Source organism: Mytilus edulis, chromosome 11, assembly GCF_963676685.1.
Source record: "Mytilus edulis chromosome 11, xbMytEdul2.2, whole genome shotgun sequence".
Lineage (NCBI taxonomy): Eukaryota > Metazoa > Mollusca > Bivalvia > Mytilida > Mytilidae > Mytilus > Mytilus edulis.
Genome location: NC_092354.1, coordinates 77352340 through 77371711, shown reverse-complemented (window position 1 = coordinate 77371711; position 19372 = coordinate 77352340). Strand labels below are relative to the sequence as shown.

The following is a 19372-nucleotide window of genomic DNA, read 5'->3' as shown; positions in this document are numbered from 1 at the left end:
GCCTTATCGTCATAGCTTCAACAAGCTTCTAGTGATTTTAAAACGTCTTCTTCTCTGGATCTTTACACCCTTTATAGGGTAACCATACTTTCGTATGTCGAACAGTTCCACCACCAAAAAAATAAATTAACAATGCATTAACAATCGTAACACAACAACATTATATACACTGTTTACGTTTTTTAAGTCTTTATGTATTTTTTACAAGGGAGGTTTACAGGTTTTATTTCAATTTTTACATGAGGAGTTTACAGTTTTTAAGACTTTTTACATGCAAAGTTAGAATTCTTTATGATTTTTACTTTGAGCAGTTATTTTCTATTTTCTTTTGGTCTACTGCTATTTAATGTGATAACATTTACAGATTAGGTCACATATTCACTTTTGAGATAATTCACAAAATAAAAAAGACAAGATTTTTGGTCTAGGTTCGTGTTGTTTATTCTTTAGTTTTATATGTTGTGTCATGTGAGCTGTTGTTTGCCTGTTTGTCTTTTTCATTTTTAGTCATGGCGTTGTTATTTTATTTTAGAATTATCAGTTTGACTGTCCCTTTGGTATCTTTCGTCCCTCTTTTAAAGAATTCGCCTTTATAACTTTAAAAGTTAATTTGACATTAATTGATTAACGTCTACTTTATTAAATCTCAAGTGGGGAGTTGTCTTATTTGCAATCATACCACATGTTCTCATTTGTAACACAACTACAACGACCAAGTCAATAATTAATTGGTTCGGTTATATGGAGTTATTATCTATCGTTTTAAAAATAATGAATTACATCGGTATCACACCATGTAGACGAAGTATCGCTTTAATTGTGAATCAATGGTATTTCTGTCCATTTGGAAATGTAATATTTCATAGACTTGCAGGATGTGTTTCTTTTGAATTGCAGCATGACTGTTTTAACAGGCGATGCCATTTTCTATGACACTTTTAACTAAATATCAATATGTTGATGCAAAATCTATATCGATTTTTTTTGATTTTTTTTTCTGTTATTCGATTCATTGAATATTTCAGGAGAGTATCATTCCTATATATACCATAGATCCATGTAAAAAGAGCAGGCAACAGTTTTATCAGGCGCTTGATGTTTTAATTATCCATAAAAAAGATGAAAGTAGCAAACAAACATATTAAATTCAACACATCAGGCCATGCTTTTCTCGAAAATTATTTAAATTATTATACCTCAATATGGTTTTTTTTCTGTACAAAAAGTAATTAAATAGTTGTTCTATTTCATTCCACAGACTATAGTTTCAAAGACTATTACCCGGTTAATAGTTTTATCACCACATTTTCCATTCTTTTTCATACGTATTTTTCCATTTGACAATAATGACATCATAAACTCTCCTGCTTACATTTCTGCACTTGTCAATGTCAAACCATGGTATCATAAATTCTGTCAACCGTTTGTGACTGTCCTACTTTCAAATTAATATTTCACTTTAATATCAGAAACAATTAAAAAAATAAGAAAATCATCGCGACGCATTTTTAAAAGATCTAAATTATTGTAAATTTATTCTATTGATCTGTCGTCGTCTTCATAAACTTTGGTGATTGCTTTGGTGCACAGTAGTTTAGCTATTCTAGTAGAATTTATCTAATTTTCCTAGTCTTGACTCTCGATTACAGAAAAAAAATATTTATAAATGCAGCAAAAACTATATACAAAATATAGGTAAATTTGTGCATGTTTATGTGACATTCAGTATAATAAAACAATTAATGCCTGGTTATGAGGATAATACCAAGTTTGTTATCCCTTTTGCTAACTATTGCCCTTGACTTCGCCTCGAGCAGAAATTAATATATCAGAGACAAAAATCTTTCTATTACCCTCATAGCCAGTCAATTGGTGTATATGGATTCGAGCGTCACTGATGAGTATTTTGTAGACGAAACGCGCGTCTGGCGTATATACTAAATTTAGTACTGGTATCTATGATGAGTTTATTTACTAATTCCAAGGTCATGGAAAATTATTTTTATAATTTATAACATTTATTATTCATGAAAAGCTGCATTTGTGAAATAATCATTTGACTTTCATGGACACCTGTTAAACCTTATTAAACCAGCTGTTGCAAAAAAATACGACAATTCATTATACATTAGTTCAGATTCATCACTTCATTATGTACAGATATCTCAGCAGTTGATCTTTTATAGCGTATAGAACAATGAAAGTAGTACTAATTTTTGAAGGCAATACCACTTTGATGTGGAAAGGGTCTTAATACGACATGTTAAGATGGTCGGTAAGGTTAATTCGTTACACAGTTGGCTTCATATGGCATTTACTGATCCCGTATATATCGTATTAGGTCACTATCACACTATGTAATATGCTAGACGAAATAAAGTGCTGAATGTATATTGATACTATATATAATGTATAATTCAAAATTAGCTGATGTAATACTATTTCAAATCATACACCTCTACACCAAAGACCAACGTTTGAAGTAGTTAGCAACTAGATGTAATTGTACAATCCTCTTCAATAAGTATAACCTATACCGAACAATTAACTTCAAACAATCCTTGAAGCGACACACTTTAAATGATTCAAACGGGATAACTAATAGTCTTGATGTTGTTAAAAACAACCTGAAAGCGAAACACATATACATCAACTAATGACATTCACGGAATTACAGACTTTTGACTTGTGACAGTCACACACATAACTTGGCTACATTAAACACCTTTCAGACCCTTTATCTCCTGCCTCAACCACTCAACTAAAGACAGTTTTGTAACAGCGAAACAGAAGAACACTATATAATTCAGTATAGAACAACCAGAAAAAGAAAATACAAAGTACAGATCTTGGAGTATATTTTTTAAGACAAAACAAATATTAATAATTACACATGCCACATCCAACCGATTTGATGTAAAGACTCTATACATAGTCAAAAATAGTATGATCCTGTAACTGTTCAAACCACAAAATACAGGTCTCGAAATCATTAATGACCGTGCATGTACATACTGGTACGTGTATTGCACTAATCCTAGTTTAGTTTTAATTCGTTCGTAACTTAATTGATATTTATACAAATAAGAACAGTATACAAAATCAAATTCGTACCGTTCCTGAATGAGTTTATTAAAAGGATGGAGGATAAAAAAAATCCAGATTAATTCTCTCATCGTTTTGGAATAGTTTTGATTGTAAACAATGTACGATAACTCAAACGATTTTTAGTAGAATATTTGTATCATTTATTTGTAATGACAGTTGAGATAATATAAACAGAAAATATAAATTATTCTTAAGGGAAAAGAACCTTCAAAGAGTAGTGTAAGGTAGTACAAGCGTACAAACTAGAATGCAATATAAATGAAATAATGGTTTCTTAGAAAACATGAATCAATCCTATATTGCTTTTATATTATCACATGTATTCGACTTACCATTGATACTTTTATGTTCGTTTAGTAAATTATTATTCATATTTATCATTTAATACCTTTAGTAATATCGCATTTTTAAATCAAAAATTTTATTTCGATATAGTAAAATACAAATCTTTATCCCTCATTAGACAAAGTCTTGACATGGGGATACAAGCCAGTTATTTGAATATGAAAAGGGGGATATCCATAAAGCATAAAAACCGACAAAATCAAACGTTAAACATTATCAGCAAACAGAGCGAGTGGATTTCAACCGTCATGTTCCTGACTTAGTTGAGACATTTTCCGACGGAATTGTGAGTTAAACATCAATTTGGAAAATCCAGCTGCAATATGATCAAACAAAACATATAAACGAACAAGGTTTTTATTTATGTACATTTATATAGTTTAAAAAAAAAATGACAATGAAAACTATTGACCTTGTAACGCTTCAGATATATTTAGACGAAGAAGATATATCAAATTGAATAGCTTAAAGTAATTTGATGAAAAGTAAACAAAGAATTCATACGAAATTGGGAATTTGCTAAGGAAAAATCCTGAGAAAATCCAAATTAAGAAACCGGTTGATATTAACAAATTGTAAGTAGTAACACTGTTGATTTTTTTTTATATGTATACTTGTATCAATTTGATTGCGTTCAAAACGTGATATAGAGTGTATCTTGTGTAACCCGACACACGGGGGACCAGAAGAAAGCGGCGAATTTAGCAGAGTGTCGGAATACTCAGTTTTTCTGCAAGGATAGGCATATTTTGGAACCATGAACATGTGTCTGTTAAAGCAGGATTTTGGAATACTAAGGTATCGGATAAGTCAGGTTACGGTATACTTTCTTTTCGATCCATGCACGATTATACAAAATATCAACACCATAGACCTAATGCACCCAAGCATTAAAACAGTACTACTACCCTTACCGAAAAATAAGCCCTGCGGCAAACATTTGAAGCAAGTTTGCAGCAAACATTGCCGCAAGCGTGCAGCAAACGTGTGGTGCAAACTTGATGCAACCATTTTACCATGCAAATGAAGTTTGCGGCAAGCTTGCTGCAAACATAATTATGCAAATTAGCTTTGCCGCAAGCTTGCGGCAATTGTTTGCTACAAGCTTGCGGCAATTGTGTGTTGCAAACTTGTGGCAAACTTGTAGGAACTACACATATACCAATGTCAGATGTGTAGACGCATTCAATTTATCTCTTTTAAATTACACAGCAACATTTTAAAAAGTCAATTCCTGTCTTTATACAGTCATTGAAAAAATTCTTGGAAACTCATGAGATTTAAGGAAATACATACATGCATTTGAGTTTTGAAAAAGGGGCAGGAGTCATTCTCAAATGACATAGTATACCTGTATTAAAAATTGAAAAAGGTAAAATCTCAAATGTGTATTGAGTATAATTAGCTAGGTAATAATTGCATTACAGAATTTAACTTAATCTTAATAAACATGATCATGATGGTACAGTATATCAGTTACAAATTCAAACTTATAGTAGCTTAAGTTTTTCAATCACACATACATGTATATATAGTTGCTTACTTATAATTAAGTATGAGGATAACATTAATTATTTTATAAAAACATGCAGTTCTATGAATCATTTGTACTTACAAAATTACATACTGAATATCCCATATTATTGAACCAAAATGTCTCCTTGATCTCTTATATGTGAAATGCATTTCCAAACACAACCTACATGACCTAGCCACAATTTCAAATTGTAAGCATCCAGGCAGTGACAACTAGGCATGCCCAGTCAATATTGTGTAATTCCTACAATGTTCTGGCAAACAAATAGAATGGTCAAAGTTTTCTGCAATCTTTCGGCAAACATTGAGAATGGTCAAAGTTTTCTGCAATCTCGCGGCAAACATTCTTTATTATTTTAAACTTTCTGGCAATCTAACGGCAAACAATGCTGTTTCTGCAAACTTGCCGCAAGCTTGCAGCAATGTTTGTCGGAAGTTTGTAGCTAGCGGCAAACATCTGCAAACACTATTTTCTGTGTTCCTGCAAACTTTTTGTTTGCCGCAAGTCTGCTGCAAGTTTGCGGCAAACAATTCAGTTTCATAAGGGTTAACATATCACTGAACACAGATTTGTAGAAACTGAAATCAGGTAAAACAGATCGTAAGATTCAAATTACGTTATTGTAGCCTGATACAGTAATTGAGTTACTTCACTGTTATATCTGTTTCATGAATCAATGAAAAAAAAACAGCATTAGACACATTTAACTGGTTTCAGTCTAAATGTTGATAAATTATCTTTGGCTCAGAATATAAAACAAGATAAATAAAACTTTTATTTTGGCCGAAAATTATTGTACAAGTTCATTTAACAAATAATTTATACACATACATGCCATAGAGTAAACACAATTGCGGGACCTACAAAAATAAACCGCACAAATTAAATCTGTCAATATTAAACTCACAAGTACAATAATTAAACATTAGGGATGGGTGGGAGGGTAACTAATCGAAAATATATCTAATAATGATTACAAAGTTACTAAGAAGTACTCACTGAACATATACTATAGATAGTGGAGAATTACGAAATGTCGAAGAAAACGAACTTCGCATATAATTATGCGTTTTTAGAATTAAAAACTATACAATTATCTTTGGCTCAGAATATAAAACAAGATAAATAAAACTTTTATTTTGGCCGAAAATTATTGTACAAGTTCATTTAACAAATAATTTATACACATACATGCCACAGAGTAAACACAATTGCGGGCCCTACAAAAATAAACCGCCAAACAAGCCCGCAAAAGACAAAAAGAAAAAAAAAAGAAAAAGAAAAATAAATAATAAAAAAAAAGAAAACTATATTCTTAAAACAAAACAAAACACTCTTAGAATAAGAATAACTCAGACCCACAAACTGATATACACTTGTGTAAGCCTGACGAGACTCAAGAAATCAAAACGATACTTTCTTGTAAATCTCCTACTGAAGATCCAAAGAATATGTTACTTCTTTGAAAATCTTCTGACTCAACGAATAGAGAACTTCATTGTAAGCCACATACTAGAATGGTTATCTACAAAATATGAACAAATCAGAATTAACATACTATAATTTACAACTGCATAATTAAACATATACAATTTACAAATGTGAAATGACATGAATAAAACACATCTTAAGCTGGGCAACTCCAGCTTCATTTAAATGCAAACCTCCATCTTTAATTGCAAATAAATCTCTTTTAGGAGAGCCCTTAAATAAAAATCTTCTATAAGACTTAATGAAACTTATGTTCTCCTCTTTACAAATACCAATTAAGGCTTTATTAATCTGAACAACCTTATATCCTAACTGAACAAAATCAACTGGTCGCGGTAAAATGGAAGATATCAAGATATTTATGTCTCTATTTCTATATCTTACACTATATATCAAATTTCTAAATTTACATAAAATAATCTCTATAGAATGTTTCTCTATATCATTGGTACCAAAATGTAAAATAACATGTGAAAAGCTATCAAACTCATGAAGATATATATACTCCTTATCAATAACATATTTAATGTAACCTAAATTAGCTCCACTAAAACTTTGTACAACCGTGTCTTTCATACCATCCAGATATTTCCCAATAGAGTCACATAAGATTAACACCCTCTTCTTCATTACTGCAATTAAGGGATAAATTTAGTCATGGCCTTAGCAACAGAGACTTTTTCGGATAAAGAAAATTGAAGATATAATTTATAGGCATCACTTGCCCAATCACCATGAACTTGTATTAACTCTGCAGGTACCTTAGATTCAAAAGCAAAGGTTGCACCCCCTCGGCGGAAACTATGAGTAGAAAATAGTCGTGGATTCCTGCCTATCTTACTAATAAACTCCTTAATATACCGCTGAAAATCTGTATAAGTCACAGGAACTAACTTGTGTTTACTAGGAAATAAAAAGGCTGGACTATCTCCGGCGGCAGGAATTAATTTACACATATTTCTATAAGCTCTCAGTGGACATAATGCAGAACTAGTATTTTCAATCAATGGTATCTTCAAAATTCTATTACCCATCTGTATGGTTTTTGACCAATTAAAAATTACAATAGCAATATTACCCTCTAAAATTACTTTATTTCTGGTTAACTGTTTATCTATGTCAAAAGACATTTTAGAATCAGGTACTAAATTAGATTTGCGCGCCATTAAGAAAAAGGCAAATAAAAATAAACACCATATAGTGCACTGCTTTGGATCGTCGTGATTTATAACTCTATTAATATCTAATAACATATCTACAGTAATAGCTAACGCTTGTTTTGGTAAATGCTGTTTCTCTCTAGTAATCCCTTTCAATAATAACTTGACAGAAAATTCATCTAAATGAACAAAAGGTTTGTCTAACATTAAATGCATAGTTTTAACCCCACATACATAATTTTTTATAGAACTTACTGATTTAAACGATCTACTCAAAAATTGAATAAACAAACAGATCGTTTTTAATGAAACAGGACATTCATTTAAATTAAAAAATGTACAAAAAAGCAAAAAGGCTCGCCACTGAACCAATAAATTCTTTTTTGTTCCTACAGCAAAGGCTGATAATGTCGATATCTTTACATCCCTTTCTAGTTCTCTGATTTGTCTATCTGAAAACGTAATTTACCATTCATGAATAAACTGAAACAACTCATTTGTCACTTCAAATTCTTCTAAATGTATATATTTTGTCTCTTCAAAAAATGTTTTAGCATAATTACTATGTAAATGCCAGCGAGACAACATATCAGCTAAACGATTGTCAACACCTGCAATGTGAACTGCCCTCAACTCAAATTCGTTAATGGCGGCTACAAAACAAATCTCACGCAAACAAGATTGTAAAAACTGATTTCTTGATCTTCCAGTGTTAATTACTGTTACTGTAACCTGGTTATCACATTTAATCATAATTCTCTTTCCTCTCAATTTAGTTCCCCATAATTTCAGGCATACCACTACTGTTAACATTTCTAATGCATTAATATGAAGCTGTTCATTAACAATAGCATCAGGGAATTCAACATGAAAAAAATGTTCTTTGAACATGCCACCACAACCTGTCATGCAGGCATCAGAAGAGAAAATTTCATCTGGTTTCGACCATTCCTCTATTAACATCATTGATACACCATTATATAAAGGTAAAAACTTTTTCCACCATAAGATATCTTTTTTAACAAGTTCAGGCACCTCGCTCTTTTTTACATCTTGATAAATATATCTTAACCAATTAAGTATTCGAGAAATAAAAACTCGTCCGGGTCTAACACAACACCCGACAAAATTCAGTTTTCCAACAAGCGATTGAATTTCACGCTTAGAGGCGAATTCTTTTCCTACCCACTCCAATAAAATTAAATCTATCTCTGTTAATCTTTCAATAGAAATTTCTAAAGTCATTTTAACTGAGTCACAAATAATTCCTAAAAACTCCATTCTAGTTGAAGGACCCACAGCTTTATGTTCGGACTCTTCAATTCCACAAGAAGCTAACACATTTTGTAATTCTAAAAAGGCTTTTGAAGACAATTCTGGACTTTCTACCCCGGCAAAGTCATCTAAATAGTTTATGATATCAAACCCTAAAGAGCTATAAATATAAGCAATAGCGTTTGTCAATCTTTGACATATTTGTGCAGCTGATCTTAAGCCCATAGACAGCACAATATCAAAAAATATATGTCCATTCCAAGCAAATCCTACTAAAAAGGTATCTCCAATATCAATTGGAATTTGTCTGTAAGCCCGGGCAAGATCCCGTTTGAAAAGATGAGATCCACTTCCCTTTTTCTTTATTAACAAAACTAAATCATCTACTCTTGGGTATGTTAAAGAAACTGGTTCACCTAAATAATTATCTTTATCTATAAATTCATTTACACCAGTTCCACCAGCCGAACTTAGGTCTAGAATGATCCTCCTTGCCGTTGAATCCTTTTTAGGAACCGTATTCAATGGAGATAAAATAATACCATGATCAAATGGATTCACATGAAAAGGGCCAATAATTGCCCCCTTAGTAAGTTCTTTTACCAAATATTTCTCCATATCATTGGGAAACTCTACTGCCCCACGATGATTTTTAACTTGTAACACCTCTTTTTGAGCCTTAAAATCTTGTAATAAACTCATAGATTCCTTATTTCGGTGAAATCCAATTGGAAATCCAAATTCTAACAATTTACAAATTTGTCTGTCCGAATAATCACTAAGCATCAATTTAAAATAATCCACATTTATTTTTGATAGTGTTTTTATTTTACAGTCTTCAAAATTCAATTTTGACGATTTAAAAACTAAATCGTGATCATGTAAAAGCTTGTCAGTTTTCAAAACATCATATTTACCCTCATATACTAATTTACAAAGATCGTTTTTACAAGCTTCAGAACTATCGTTCTCTTTTTTATTACCACTGTTCTTTGATAAAAATTTCATATTAGAGTTATCTCTCTTCAAGCTGTCTTTCATGTATTGAGGATAAAAAATCTCCGCATCAGGATCAAGCTTTTTAATACGATCTAGTCAAACAGGGAAATTAGGACAAGTATTAGAACATTCTGGATGATTTAACTTTTTATTATCCTTTTTCCAGCAAACTGCACAAATGTGTAAGACAGTCTTATATTGACCTTTGAAATTAATTTGATGCGGCGTGGATTTTGACGTACACCGATTTCTATTAATATATAATGTACAAAACCAAATACTTTCTTCCTTTTTTGTGAAATCTGATTTAAATGTCTTACTACCAGAAGAGCTCTCCGACTTAGATAAAATGTAAGGACTTAAAACCGGAACTTCAATACACGTAGGGTCATCTTTCCAAGATTTTTGACCCAATTCTATTTTACGTAGCCATGCTGCATAAAAGGCGAGAAGACCTTTCCAAGCATAAATATTACTATAGTAAGTAATTTTCTTTAAAAGATTCAATCTACCCGATTTCTCTGTTTCAGAAATACCATGACTTGTGATAATTTCAAGCTCTCCCGCGGTAAACAATTTAATGTCTAAACTTTTAAAGGAGGTTGATTCATTTACATACTCATATTGTAGAGCGGAATGAGGCCATAAAAGTTGATTCTTGACTTTATCTGACGACTTACTCTGAATACCAGATTTAATTTTTCTTTTCCTACGCTTATTCTTTTTCTTTTCACACTCAGAATCATCTTCCGAATCGGACGAATCGGACGAACTATCCGAAACAGCTATACATTTCTTTCTATCACTGTTCCCTTTTTTACCTTTTTTTCTATTTACCCCATCATCAGAACTACTCTCTGAACTTGTTGAACTTAGTTTAATCTTAAGTTTGCTTTTCTTTTTACTAGCGTCTCCTTTTATTTCAGGTTTGTCAAATAACCCCATATCTGACAATTTTTTATCAACTTTTGAATTAAGCCTTTCCATCTTTCTAAGATCAGTTAATTTAACTTTGTCATCTATTATACTATCCTCACCTTTCATTGACTTCAACACCTTTTCCCCTTCTTCTATTTTCTTTTTTAAGATTGCTTTCTCCTCCTCTTTCTTCTTTCTTATACTATCTTCTGTGTTCTTCAACTTCTTACGTAACTGTTCTAGTTCTTCGTCTGAGCGACTTCCTTCTTCGTCAGAATCCAAGTCCTCGGCCACTACCTTATCTAAAATTCTTGCTGTGGTGAGTTCCAACTTTTTCCTAGGTGTGGAAATCTTAACAGGATCTGTCAAATTTAATGCTGGCAGTCCATAATCATTCAGCGACTTGTAATTTATGCCTTTACGAGATCGTAAACTTTCTGCCATTCTCTAACTATATTCTCTAACTCTATTCAAACTAAAATTCTATCTAACTATTTTCCAACTTAACTAATCGAAAATATATCTAATAATGATTACAAAGTTACTAAGAAGTACTCACTGAACATATACTATAGATAGTGGAGAATTACGAAATGTCGAAGAAAACGAACTTCGCATATAATTATGCGTTTTTAGAATTAAAAACTATACATTCCTGTGGAAATCGTATAACATAAAACTGTAGAAAATTCTCTATTAACAGGTGGGGCTTACTTAGTATTATGTTTTTGTCGTTCAATCCGATTTGCGTGATCAGGAAAAAAAGGATTTAGATGATACAAAAAATTTTCGATGTTTGATTGGTCTGCACGCTAAACCATGGGATAGAGTCAGTTATATCCTCGTATTAGTCATTCTAAATCGGACATGTTACTGTGAAGTCTAATGAATTGTTTTAACAAATAATAATATAGTTAACATACCTAGAAATATCCAATTGCACGAGTTCGCTGTCATTTTATAACTATATTTATGTTTAAATCGGGTTATTTGACCGTCGTTAGTATACGGATGTTACCTCACTATTTAATTAGATTGCGTCTATACGATTAAAACACACAGATAATGTTGGAAACATTTTTTCGAGTCCATGCATCAAACATTGTTTATTTATTAAGAATTAACAAAATAACATTTAGACATGTTTTTAGTCAAATATCAGAACTTGAGTCAAAGCTGTGAACATGAATTTGACAGATATTGTCCTTTAAAATGCAATATTTCTAAATAAAGCTTTGGTATCTTGTTTTTGTCTGATCTCTAATAATGTTTAATTTTTCTAACTCCATACGTTTCTTTATAACTTTTATATTGTTAGTATAACATAAATAATATATTTCGTGTTATGTTCATTGAAGTATTATTTGTAATTAAATGAGGTTTCGTTATTTAAACTAAGTATGACATGTATATGTTCCTGTCTACATTATATACAAGTACGTTTAAATACAAATTACAACTTTCAGTTCCAATATGAAACATTTATTACTGATCATAATTTCTTTATTTCTTTTTAAATCCTCATACCTCAACAAGGTTCATTATGTAATCGAAATACAGGTTCAGATATTTGTTATTGGACATTTTAATCTGCCTTATAACTTATAGTTAAAGATAAAAACAGAAAGTATGTTATTTATAATTATCTCATCGATTATATCAAACGGATAATAACCATTGCCTTTGTAATCTATTTTTAACGTATCATATACTGTCATTTTAAATATAATGTAAATATACATACTACTTTTAGAACTATAAATAGAAACAAGGAAGATAACAAAACTGATTAATTGAATAACAGGTCAAGACATGTATTGAAAGGAACCGAAAGTATGAACTTCCAGTGTAGCGCTGATGAATCGAATAGTAAGACTTATACAATTTCAACGGACAATGTCGTCGATGGATCCAAAATATTTTGTAGTGGTCAAATAAGAGGTTTTGTCTTAAATCAAGGTGTTTCTAATAATGAAAGTAAAACACACATTACCCAAAATGTAAATAGTGGTTCGATTATACAGAACTCAGGACAAGCACAGCAATTAGAAACAATCCATAACCAAGGATTTATCGCCCAGACGAATAGACATACAAACACTCTTATTGAAAAGAAACAAAAATCACTGTTTACAGAAAAACAAATTGGTGACAGAAACGAAAGGAGAAGCACACGTGCAAAATTTAGATCATACTCAAAATTGACGATTCGGAAGCAATCCTTTATCGGGTGGACATCAGAATGTATGTTACCAATATGGAATTTTGCTATGGCTGGTTTCTTTTACAAAGGTTAATAACTCATGATTGCAAATCAACAATAATAATACCAATTGCTGTTATATGCAAGTCTCCGCAACAATGATATGATGCTTGTATGTGTCTATAAATTTTGTTGCTAATCTAGTTAAATTGTGCAAATATATATTGCTATTTATTCTGTTTATTCAGATAAGTTCTGAAATTACACAACTATTGTTGAAACTATCTAAGGACTCTGTTGAAGCAATGTACCCTGCGTATAAAATTTCAAAGTGTAATGTTGTAACCAATGTAAAACACTTCAAACAAAGAATTTCCTAACTTTTTTTTGGTGTTTAAAAATATGGATTATTAACTACAAATCACAACATTCATCCTCTACACGTTTCCTTTTCTCATTAGCTCACTACATATGACCTTTGTTTTGCGATACTTGACCCGCAAAGGAAGTCGTCTAAGTGACTGATTTCTTTTGCTGATAGGGCTGAATAGCGATAAGATTTATTACTAGTTGAACTGAACAGGATTGATGGTGTCTCATTTCTAAAGCCGAAAATAAACTGATAACGCCACGACTTAAAAAGAAAAAAGACAAAATCCAAACAATAGTATACAAAACACAGCATAGAAAACTAATGTTTATGCAACCAGAACTTCCCAAAAAAGTGTTAGCGTCTTGATATGTAAACGGTGAAATGTGCTTATGTGTACATATTTATCTGAATAATTCAACCACATGTCGTGTCAGTTAGATATCGAACTATCTAAATGTATTTATTTTTATTTCGATGGAGGGTGTTGTTGGCATTGATTAGATCTATTCCTGTTATGTGTTTTCACAATCCTTGTAAATGTTTTTCAAATTTTTTTCCACACATTTATCGTGTTCCCTTGTTGTTAATCACATGTGGAATCGTTTGAATACCCTTTCTTCCAAACAAACATTATATCGTAAATTCTTACGTTTGATGATCATTTCTATACCATGATAATTTAACTAAAAACGTGTTGTAATCAACGATCCATGGTTGTTATAGACATACACATACCTGACTTGGACGAACTGCAATTGAAATATCTTCTCATTTTCCACTTTTAATCTTTTCTCATGCCAGCATATTCTTTTGTTGATAAATTGAAATCAAAGAGAATAATCATGACATAAGTTATGGTCTTTTATGTACGCGGGACAAATAAAGACCGTCGTCGAGTGTGGGATTTTGTTGGTTTTTTTTTGGCATTAGGCTGTGTTCTGCTCTTTGGTCAGGTTGCTGATGTTTTTAAAAACATTCCTCATCTGCATTCTCAATTTTATTTTGATTGACATGCACACCTCAGTAAAGGGGTTGGAAAACTAATCAACCACTGCTTTACCACCACAAGATTTTAAAACTGTTTATCGATTTGATGAGTTATACAAGATAGTAGTGTTCAGTCAAAATGATGTATGATGGTAGCGTTACATACCTGTAAAGGAAACATTATAACAATCTTGAAGCTTGCAAGATAATTCTTGGATTTCGATATTTTTGTTCTATTATCTTTACAATATAATCCATTAAGAGATGCATTATTTTCTGTGATATAAAATTCGATTTGCAATGTAAATTTTTCTGTTGTTGCTTTTTCCAAAATTTGGTTTCATAAGAAAATTCAAACTAACAAAAAACTAATCACACTATGAAAATCACTGAAATACTTAAATAAGGATTGATGCCAAAATTAGTTTAATATTTGCCCCATTATTCAATAGTAAACCCTGGTGGCCATCTTGAACAGCAAATCAGCAACAAAGTAGCAACAATTCATCAGCATCTCACAAGGCACATTTATAATATGTTTAGTTTTATTCTAGGCAGTGCTTCTCTTAAAGTACACATTTGTATGTATTTCCCTATAGATCCTATGTAAAACGTAGACCCCCGCTGGCGGGCATCTAAGATGATGGTCAGCTATAAAGTAACAACACTTGGTCATCACCTCATAAGGAAACATTCATGCTATGTTTGATTTCATTCAATTCAGTGGTTCTCTAAAAGAAGACATTTGTTTGTATTTCCCATTGGGTCCTATGTTAAACTAAGTCCCCCGCTGGTGGCAATCTTGGATGATGAATTAGCTTCAAAGTAATAACACTTGGTCAGCACCTCATAATGAAGATTCATGCTATGTTTGGTTTCATTCCATTTGAAGGTTCCCTAAAAGAAGACAATTTTTTGTATTTCCCATAGGGTCCCATGTTAAACTAAGTCCTCCGCTAGCGGCCATGTTGGATGAAGGATTGGCTACAAAGTAACAACACTTGATCAGCACCTCATAAGGAACACCCGTGCTTGTTTGGTTCAATTCCATTCAGTGGTTCCCTAGAACATGTTCACATTGTAAAAAGTTAACGCCGACGATGACGATGAACGAAGGATGACGGACGTTAAGTGATGAGAATAGCTCACTTGGACCCTCAGACTAACCGACAAAACTTACATTAATTCATCAAGAGAACAACACATACACAAACAACTTTCTTTACAGATTTTGCTGACATCGTGGCTTGTTTTGAGTGTGGTCTAGTACATAGACGATGGCAAAAAGACGACGATCCTGTCAAAAAACATATGCAATTGCAACCTGACTGTCCTTATATAATAGAACTGATAGAAGATGGCATTCAGTCGTGTGTAGACCTTCAAAGTTATGAATCAAATATTTGTGAAGAGGTAGGTTTTCACAAATGACACCGTCAAGTACAATTTATATCAATAGAATATTTTTTTCTTATATGGGAACATTATAACTACAACCCCAAATTCGGGGATATAATACATGAGCAGTTTGAAATCAAACAAATATTGTAGAAACAAAATTGTACAAACGGAAAAAGAAATACACATGTTCTATCAATTACTTTGATCCTTATGGCAGTATAAGTTGACTTGAAATGTTAATAGTTTCAAATTCACAGTTAACATTTGTTTTATTAGCTTTTGGAATAGTATACATGTTATAAACCAGTAGAGGTAAAATTGGTTAAACGACATGAAGCTGTAGCTATATACAACTATATTCGACGACCTGATTATCATTCATGATTCGAAAATTGACGTTTCCCTACTCAAAATTATTTATTTGGTCTTTTACTGTTTGTAATAAATTCAACGATACAGTATGTATGTTAAGAACGCAGCATAACAACATAACCTATATAATATGTATATGAGGATAAATTTATCGACGTGACGTATTCTGTTTTAGGAAATGGAAATGAACGGTAAGTAGTATACTACTGTTTTACAATTATTGTTCTAATTAATAAGTTTTCTGGAAGAAGAAAGTCGGTCATCATTGTTTGTGTCTTTTCTACTCCAAGAACATATTTCGAACAAATTTGTTGCACGGATACCCCGAAGTTTAGATACCTTATCAGTCTTTCCTTTTTTTTAGCAGTTGTTATTTTATTTTTCGGAGTTTAGTAAGACGTCCATCAACACTATACTAGTATACATTTTTGTAAAGGGCCCAGCTGAAGCGAGCCTCGGCTGATGAAGTTTCTCGCATTGAATACCCATTGGTGGCCTTTGGCTGTTGTTTGCTCTTTGATCGTGTTGTTATCTATTTGACACATTCTCCATTTCCGTTCTCAATTTTATTTTTTTATTGTGTATAGAAGTATCTTCTAACCAGTTAGAGACTTGTTTCATCAATTTCTCCACTGGTAAGAAATCAAAATAAAAAACCTCTTAAAAGTTTCATTTTCTGAAACAATCAGATAATGAACCCTTTGTTATTATATCAGGTGTTGCCAACCATTAAACTTTCCAAAATGCACCTGCTACTCTTGTCCCTGAGTTGGTGTCACTGTGTACAAACTGCCATTCATAAACAAGGATGAATCTTATATATAGTGGCCAAGTAGATGTGTAGTTGGAACTGCCGTACAAATTATCACAGACTATTTAGTTAATAACGCTTTGTTGAATACAACCCTAAAAATTCACACGATTCAAATATCCAATACATTCAAAAAAATACTATACAAATTGAATACACACAAAAAATAACCGGTACCTAGATAAAGATTTGCTAACGATGTCTGATTAAAGTTGTTTTTTTTTGTAATTAAAAATCCGCGATATTCTTCAGGCTCATACTTGTTAAAGTTTAACCGATATAAGGTTCAAATCCTGCTTCCATCAAATTAAGTTAGAATATTTATTGGCATTTGCTTTTTTCAAAAAGGTTTTTAAAGTACATATGATCACCATACTTTTATTCACGGTATGATTATAGTATTCGATTTTAGTATTGAAATTAAAAGTCAGAAACATTATGTTGACAGCAAATGGTTACCTCCGTGCTATGAGTTTCGCTTTTTGGCTTTTTGTTCGTGGTAGTTTTTTTCAATACAAAACTCTGTTATGGCTCAAAAAATGAATGTCAGGGAAGTTGATTGATAAAAGACCATACCATAATCCATCTTGTTATAAACCGGCGCCCATAGCTAAATCACTGTTTGAAACAAATACAACTATACCAACTATATGCATAATTTCGCCACAATTTCTACTTGCTAAACAACTGATTAAACAACTATTTTGTTGTGTATTACCACACAAATTGAACACATATTGACTTAACATGTAACATTAGGAAATCCTTAGAACTTTTAACGGTCAAATATATTTCTTTTCTTTAGATGAATGTTCAGGAAGAAATAAAGTAGTAACAGCGACTTCATCTATTAGTTCACAAGACTCAACGACCGATGAAAGATTGCAGTGCAAAATATGCCTGACGAATCCGCTGCAGATAACAGTACAACCATGTGGCCATTGTTCTATGTGTCAATCCTGTTATACTCACATTAGAAATGAAAACAACAGATGTCCTATTTGCAGAGGTCCAATAAAAGATACAGTTCGAACATTCTTTCCATGAGAACACTTCAGCATATACTAGACATAATATATACTGATCAGTGTTTGACGGATAACAAGTTTATTTTATGAAGACTCTAGATTTAAAACGCATATGGTGTAATTAACATGATTTATGTAAATATTTGCTGTGCCAATATTTGTACTTGTAATATACTCTTAGGAAAGACTATTTTTACATAGTAACAGACTATTAATCTGACATGGATAAATACCATATATTCTTTGTTTACCTAGCACATGCTTAGTGGAAAGTAGCTCAATTTTAATTTGTTAGATGTTTACTTAGTTGGGAAAACTAAAATAAACAGATGGCACCCATAACACATCTACGTTTAATTAATTATAATTTATTTACACCGATTTTGATATAATACTCATGTTTATATATACTGCATTCAGAGTTAGCAATTATTGTTGTTGTGGGAAACGAGTATCTAATATCCGTATAGTATGTTAAATGCACTAACAAGGTTATATTGCTTTTAGCAAAGAATATAATGTATAATTTTTAAGCTTCTTTTGGTAATACACACCATCAGAAGTCATCGCAAAACGACTTCTAGTGTTACCACATGCAATGGACATTGAACTTCATTTTTTTGTTAAATATTTTACTTATACCTATTTCTCAGCAATAACCTAAATAGATGTTAGAGACTAAAATATTATTCCTACATCTGTTTTATTTTCCCTGACGTTTCAAAAATGCCTAAATGGGGCTTTGAAATAAGGACAGTAAAAACACATTTTATCTTGTTTTTGAAATGATTAATATATCTTAGCGTTGACTGCGAGTATACGGTGGTATTGTTTATGAGTCTTCATTCCTGCAATTAAAGTCACTTATGTCAACAAGGCGGCAACTTAACGACAAATACAAACGACATATAGTACCATCAATTAGTTTACAATTTCGAGTTGAATGACTACACAGGTACAGTGCAGAAAAATAGCCAACATACATATGTAGGACTCAAATATATGGCGGGTTCCAAATTTATGGCAGATTCTTAATATATGGCAATTTTGACGTAACAAACGCCAAACGACTCAAATATATGGCAGGTTCTTAATCTATGGCAAATGTGACGTTACAAACGCCAAACAACTCAAATCTGTGGCAGATTTTTGTTTTGTTTTGTTGTTAAGTGATTGGTATCAGATTTATATCTAAATTAATTTAATGACTCTGTATTTGAAACTAAAATGCAATTGCTTAATTTACAATTTAAATATAATCGAAAGTACGAGAGCCCAAAAGTCAAAAACAAACTGACTACACCATGGCTAATAAAAAAAGAAAATCCGACAAACGATAGCGCAAAAAAAAAAACACTGAATAA

The 19372-nt window shown here is 31.8% G+C and overlaps 2 protein-coding genes across 2 annotated transcripts; one reads left to right on the top strand and one right to left on the bottom strand.

Annotated features, from left to right (window-relative positions):
- Window positions 1-3892: 3892 nt before the first annotated feature.
- Window positions 3893-18350, top strand: LOC139496327 (baculoviral IAP repeat-containing protein 7-B-like). Its single transcript, XM_071284843.1, has 5 exons — window positions 3893-4028; window positions 12587-13125; window positions 15625-15809; window positions 16345-16360; window positions 17786-18350. The coding sequence occupies exons 2-5, from the start codon at window positions 12669-12671 to the stop codon at window positions 18025-18027; spliced, it is 900 nt and encodes a 299-aa protein (XP_071140944.1). The 5' UTR covers window positions 3893-4028; window positions 12587-12668; the 3' UTR covers window positions 18028-18350.
- Window positions 5781-11454, bottom strand: LOC139496328 (uncharacterized). The gene is made up of 2 exons (XM_071284845.1): window positions 10953-11454; window positions 5781-6515 (listed from the first exon to the last, which is right to left on the bottom strand). The coding sequence occupies exons 1-2, from the start codon at window positions 11275-11277 to the stop codon at window positions 6469-6471; spliced, it is 372 nt and encodes a 123-aa protein (XP_071140946.1). The 5' UTR covers window positions 11278-11454; the 3' UTR covers window positions 5781-6468.
- Window positions 18351-19372: the final 1022 nt, after the last annotated feature.

What these genes read in the sequence shown, in the direction of transcription:
- LOC139496328 (XM_071284845.1), bottom strand. Translation starts at nt 11,277, where the DNA reads ATGGCAGAAAGTTTACGATCTCGTAAAGGCATAAATTACAAGTCGCTG. An exon ending in GGTGTTGAAGTCAATGAAAG is followed by an intron (nt 6,516 to 10,952) that starts GTGAGGATAGTA and finishes CATATTTTGTAG; the next exon opens with ATAACCATTCTAGTATGTGG.
- LOC139496327 (XM_071284843.1), top strand. Translation starts at nt 12,669, where the DNA reads ATGAACTTCCAGTGTAGCGCTGATGAATCGAATAGTAAGACTTATACA. An exon ending in GGCTGGTTTCTTTTACAAAG is followed by an intron (nt 13,126 to 15,624) that starts GTTAATAACTCA and finishes CTTTCTTTACAG; the next exon opens with ATTTTGCTGACATCGTGGCT.